Here is a 6429-nt window from a genome sequence, read left to right as displayed (position 1 = left end):
CTAAGGACAGACAGGACCCTTTCCTTACAGGGCCGGCAAACTAAAACCCCACCCAACCCACTTGGCGGATGTGGGGTGGGATGTACAAAGTATACACAGATGAAGAAGTGCACTTGTACTACTATACCAAGTGTCAGCAGTTGGTTATTAGTGGCCCAAACGCGTAGAGGAGGCCCAATGCATGTCCCAAAACTGCAGAGACGATGCTGCAACACACACCAAACCCTCCCGGGACCGCCGCCGCCGGAGAATGGTGCATTTGAAAAGCAATAAGAGGAGCGGACAAACATAAATAGTAGTATCCAAAACACAAACATGATGGTAGCCTTGCCCTTTGATGATTGATGGTGGATTTGAAGAGTGAGCGCTGCCAGTTTCGGCTCCCAAAGAAGAATAGACTCTGTGCCAATGCTCCTCTCCCTAATTCCTCGTAAGCTCTCTCTCTCTCTCTCTCTCTCTCTCTCTTTGGTAGCAGTATTTTCTTTTTCTTTTTTCCTTCTTCTCCTACTTGCAAAGCCTTTTTGTCTACTCTTAATAGATACTCCATTCATCAGTAATACTAGCAAGTAACACGACCATTATCTCTGGTGGCTCTGATTCAGTTTCTGCGGCAACCACACGCAAAGGTCCAATCACCAATGGATTCAATGCCCCCTTGACCCTTCTCAGTAAACTCTTAACCAATACTATCTTTTAGCTTCTCATTCAGTACTTTTATTACTTTCATTTTATCCGTCGACTCTACCTGTGTTGTGTTTTCCTGATTCTGTTATTGTTTTTTCCTCCCTCTTCCTTCCTCCCTCCCTCGTAGCTCCGTACTCCAGCATAATCTTGAAAATCACCTTACCAGATGCCCTTCCCTCAAACAAGCTCAGTCTCTCTCCCTCCAACCCTATTACCAAAAGGGCATCAATGCCGGCGGAGGCATCGATGAAGATCATACTGCTACTGCTTCACATATGAAGAGACGAGCTGTCTACAACAAGACTGTCCCTGAATTCTGTGACTTGATCCGCAAAATCAAGAGCATTCATGCATCCCTCTCCGATAATACCCGCATTCAAGATTCTTTCAAGATTCCTCAAGCTTGTGCTGTTTGGTCTACTCGTAGACAAATCGATCGGTACAACCCCCCCCCCCCTTTTGACTCTCCCAAATGAAAAAATTAAACAAATACATGAATAAATAGTACTAGCATAAACGAATAAAGTTGCTCCTTGTACTTATTTCTTTACCCTACTGCTGGGTGGAGTGCTCTTTTTTCGATTGTAGGAAGTTACCCTTCCAAGAGAAACATGTTTTGCAGCAGGCCTCCATCCTTGGTAACCTGGAAGAATTTGGACTGTTGCGCAAGTCTGGTGTAGAGGATGCTGTAATTGATGCGACGACTCTAGACCGCAGCGATGTTGATGTTCCTGCTGTCGTGGAATTTGGAGCTGGGAGGGGTTACCTGACCCAATTGCTTGCTGACTGCTACGGGATTAAAAAAGTGCTTTTGGTTGAGCGCAAGTCCTACAAGCTTAAGGTCAATCACCTGTCCGTCCCCTATAGAAAATAATAACAGTAATTTAGATTTTTTTCCCAGCTCATGTTATTCTCAAGCTTCACTAGCTCATTTCACCTCCTTATTAGTTTGACGCTCATTTCACCTACTTTTAGTGATCTTTGCTACTTTTAGGCTGATCGAAGTTTGAGACAAATAGAGAACCTGATGTTGGAGCGCTTGAGGATCGATAGTAAGGTTCTTTGCAATGCTGTTGTTCAATTTTTCATCCCTCTCTCTCTCTCACATTTCATATAACTTTCTCCCATTTGTTCTGCTTTTCCCACATCAACCTTTTACAACTCTTGTTTGCTGCTTTGTCTTTTTTGTCTTTTATTGCTTTGTCTCCTTATACTGCTGGTTCATGCTGAGTTGACAATAGTGTGAGTATATTTTTGCTAAGACCAATGATTTCCCTCCTGTTGCTGCATAAGTTGTCATATTGTTTCTGAACGGTTGCCATCAATCAGTTGCTTTTGTAAACGAAACAAGCTTTGCCTGTATAGGATGAAACTATCAGTATATTGCTTCACTTTGAAATCAGTTGCCTTCTCCCTACTTATGTTTTGTTATATTTGGCATGGAGGAATTAGGAATGCTTATGGATTGGTGAATCTTTTCTTTTTTAAAAAAAATTTCTCTATTCTTTGAAATGATATCGAATTTTCCATTTAGGATGAGTGACGACAATAGTGGCTCCTCTCGCCAGGAGACTCTTTTTTTTTTTTTTTTTTTTAATTTCCCATGAGTGTTGTCAATATCTCAATTACAAACATGTCTGATTCCAAGAAGTTTATGCTTTGTATTTGTTTTCCTTATATTTCTCTTCCTAGTTTAATGGAACATAGAAAGTCGTGTACTTTCCACTAAAAATTTATTGTTACAAGTCTCTAAAATTAAGGTATGCATTTTTTTTCCACTTAAAATTTCAAGCATTCTAGTTCCCTATCACATAATACTTACTTTTGCAGTTGAAGATTTGAACTTGAATGCTGTCGAGTCTTTGCAAGGGGTTCCTTATTTGGCAATTGGTAAACATCTTTGTGGGCCGGCAACAGGTAATAAACGTTGCAATTGGAACTTGGAATTTTGATGACTCTGGTCATTTTACCTCTTAAGTACCACTTTCCTTTTCTACTCATCCTTTTTTTTTTGTGGTGGGAAAGATATGACGTTGAAGTGTTGCATATTGGAACAAAGTGCTCAAAATCATGCTGATCAGTTGAAAGCCAGTTGTTTCCTCAGAGGTCTCGCTATAGCTACGTGCTGTCATCATCTTTGTCAGTGGAAACACTACATAAGTAATTTCTTTGGCCCTTCTCTACAAATAAATGGAGCATTGTTTCTACACGATCTGCACTTATTTGGCTTGATTAGTTTTTCATGAGATCAGAGCTGGATTGTATTGCAGATAAGAACTACATATTGAATCTCGGTTTGACCAAGGAAGATTTCCATGCAATGACATGGCTTACTAGCTGGGCAGTTGATGCAGACCATGGATCAGACATTTTTGTCGTTGACAGCTCGCCGAATCTATGTCTCAAGTACAGAATGAAACTTTTTGTTATTTGTTTGTTTCCTATTCTTTTTTTGCACTATGGATTGTCTGGTGGAATGGGAGGTGTGGATGCAATGGTTTCATTCAAAACACCTACAGATCCACTCTTAATTCAATGGGGATGAGCGTAAATGAAATATCATACTAAAAATAATATGTTACTACATATCTTAATATGCCTTCCCATCATGTATTGCTGACTTTGCAGTTTGATGAAATATGTATCTTTTACGCATACTTGGAGCGTACTGCTTGTTTGATAGTTACATCATGATATAGCTTTTTTATTTATCATCTTTCCAAATATTCTGTTAATGACGCACCTCTTCTTTTCCTCTCGTGGATGGAATTGATGTGTTGTTTCTGTTTTAACAAGCTTCTTTGATCTTTTTTTTTTTTTTTTAAACAGTGAGAAGGAAGAGATTGGAGCAGAATTAAGTCAGTCTGGAGTGGGAGACGTTGTTAGGAATATGAGCGCTGTGGAGAGGGCAGTGGTGGGATTCATGTGTAAGGATATCATTGATGCTGGAAGATTGATGTGGCTCAAGGAGCGTGGATTACACTCTCAAGTTGTAAAGTATGTTCCACCCGGTATCTCTCCTGAAAACCATTTACTGATTGCTAGGCAGAGCAATGGATTATATGATGATTCTGTTGCTGTTAAATAAATTCTTTGCCTCCAAAACCCAGAGACAACAGACTGTGAATCAGGGAACTTCATCAGATCAACGTATCAGATGATTTTTAAAAAGCATCAGACAATTCTTCAAACCGACTATTTCCTCCTCTTTCTTCCCCTTTCCCTCCGGAGTTCCTTGATGATGGCTGTGTGCAATTTCCTTGATGATGGCTGCGCAGTTCATCTACGCAAAAAGTTTGAAGTACCTTTTATTTTTATTTTGTTTTCATCGTAAAATGCATTTGAATTAGGGGTGCAAACGAACTGAGCGATTTGCGAGTTAATCGATCAAACGATTGACTCAGCTCAGTATTAATCGAGTTTGAGTCGATCTTGATCGGCTCGTTTACTCAAACGAGCTGAGTATCAATCATTTTTAGTTAATTGGGAGGGGGGGGGGGTTTGGGGTTAGATTATTAGTTCTTTGGGTGGCCTCAAGAGTTACCGGCTTTTGAGGTTTACCTGCGATTAAGGGTTAGTGATTTAATTCTGATTTCTTTGTTGAAATCAATCATTTTTAGTTAAGCTCGATTGCTCGTCGAGCGTTATCGAGCAGTATGTATTATATATATATATATATATATATATATATATATATATATATATATATATATATATATATATATATATATTTATTTATTTATTGGTGTATAGTAAATTACATATAAAGGTATTGAGTTCTTGTAAATTTCCAAAATGCCTCCTTTTTAATCGATCTCAATATGTCGAACTCAAGTTTGAGCTCGATTGGGCTCGAGCTCGAGTTTGCTCGACTCCAATCAAGTTGAATTCGAGCATTTCAAAGATCTTAGTGAATTGAATTTCATATGTTGAATTTTAAACTCAATCGAGTTGTGCTCAAGCATAACACTGTTCGGGATCGATTTGACTCGTTTGCACCTCTAATTTATATCAATAAAATGTTGTGAAACTTGGAAAGATTTTCACAGGACAAAAAAAAAAAGAATAAATTATGTCAAATTACTTTACAATTGTTTAAAAGAATAAATTAAACTTTGAATTTTTCTAATGAATGCCTATAGGATCACTGTTAATGCACCTAATATTCATCTAACCGATCATATATAACCTTATTTTAAGGTTTGATTATTAAAATGTCAAATCAATAGAGGTAAGTGTAATTTTTGGAATTTTGAGGGTACTAAATGAAATATCAAAAACTTTGGGGGAGGTTTCTGATTGAGGGAGGTTTTTGAAATTATCCCTATAAACGTCACCTTAAGAACAATGTAGAAATGGTCATAATGAAAAAAGACTCACTCAGTGCCGCAAAAATCCCTTAAGATGAAATAATGTGTTTTTTTTCCTAGCTCTAGACCATGAAGTGATGATGATCATTATAAGAACCTAAACAAAAAAAAAAAAAAAAAAGATAATTAACACATAAGGGTTTGGGCTATGATATGTTATGCACTACTGGAAAACTAAAAAATGAGAGTGGTGGTCTCGTGGATTGACCCCAGAAATCTATTGTATTTAAGTTTTGCATTAATTAGTTAGTGGCCTACACAAATTCTATGTTCAAGTATCGGTACTTTTTTTTTTTTAAGGTAAGATCTTTGCTAATTTCTATCGAATTATCTATTGGTATTCCCTCATCAAAATTAAGTTCCTTTTGGAAAGTGTGTTTTTTGGATATTTATTTAAAATTTTATTTTAACTTATTATAAAATTTGTGTCCATTGAGGTTTAAAGAATTGAAAAACTTTCCTTTTTTTCCTTTTAATTTTTTATCCTTCCTTTTCTCTCTTCTTCTTCCTCCTTTGCTCACACAATAACAACTATGGAGTTTTAGCGAACGGTGCCATTGTTGGTGGTCAACCGAAGAGAAGGAAAAAAAGAGGGGAGAAAGAGGATGGCGGCGAGAGAGAGAAAGGAGGAGAAGAATATGACGGAAAAGAGGCAAAAAGTGTGTATTTTAAAAATTTTGAGATATTTTTAGAGGTAAATATATACAAAATTATTTAAAAACTTGTATAATAAAAACTAGGCAAAAAATTGGTCTCCCAAGTAGTGCCACAGTGCATGTTTGCAACTTGACGTATGCATTCTTTTTGCACAACAATTAGAGAAAAAAGATTTCAAGTGCGAAAATTGGGAATAATTTCATGAGCACAAAATATTATGTTATCAAAATAAGGAAGGAACAATTTTTCATTTATGTAAATACTTTTCTTGATGAACAGTACCAAAATCTTGAGATTTGGCACCACAAAACTATCTTTTGATAGTACACTTATATTTGTAGTGTAGAAGTTAAGTGAATCATCGTAATTGCTATTTTTGAGCAATCAATTTATAGAAACATGTAAAAATTTTATGAGTACAACTAATTCAACAACTAAATCGAGAAACAAAAATTCACTTATTTGCTGTAGAGCAGTTTTTGTAGAATTATAGTGCATGTTTGCTATTTGACAGTGCTAAATATTTTCTTGATCACTGTATACATCCTTTTCGCACAACAATTAGTGAAAAAAGATTTCTAGTGCAAAAACGATGAATAATTTCATGAGTATAAAAAGATTATATTGCCAAAATGAGAAATGAACAACTTCTCAATTATTGAAATACTTTTTTCAATGAACGGTATCAAAATCTTGAGATTTAGTATTGTAAAACAAC

At 36.5% G+C, this 6429-nt stretch overlaps 1 protein-coding gene across 2 annotated transcripts; it reads left to right on the top strand.

Annotated features, from left to right (window-relative positions):
- The first annotated feature begins 202 nt into the window (after positions 1–202).
- LOC113719174 (uncharacterized) lies at positions 203–3875 on the top strand. Of its 2 annotated transcripts, none has more exons than XM_027244283.2 (9): positions 203–430; positions 603–668; positions 812–1123; positions 1273–1525; positions 1679–1736; positions 2515–2601; positions 2710–2844; positions 2955–3090; positions 3514–3875. In XM_027244283.2, exons 1-9 carry the CDS (start codon positions 345–347, stop codon positions 3770–3772), a joined length of 1392 nt encoding a protein of 463 aa, XP_027100084.2. In that variant the 5' UTR covers positions 203–344; the 3' UTR covers positions 3773–3875. The 2 variants fall into 2 exon arrangements, with proteins under 2 accessions (XP_027100084.2, XP_027100092.2); XM_027244291.2 differs by having other exon boundaries at positions 251–430; positions 555–668.
- The last annotated feature ends 2554 nt before the right edge of the window (positions 3876–6429 follow it).

Source organism: Coffea arabica, chromosome 1e, assembly GCF_036785885.1.
Source record: "Coffea arabica cultivar ET-39 chromosome 1e, Coffea Arabica ET-39 HiFi, whole genome shotgun sequence".
Classification (NCBI taxonomy): Eukaryota; Viridiplantae; Streptophyta; class Magnoliopsida; order Gentianales; family Rubiaceae; genus Coffea; species Coffea arabica.
This window is presented reverse-complemented; position numbering and strand designations above follow the sequence as displayed.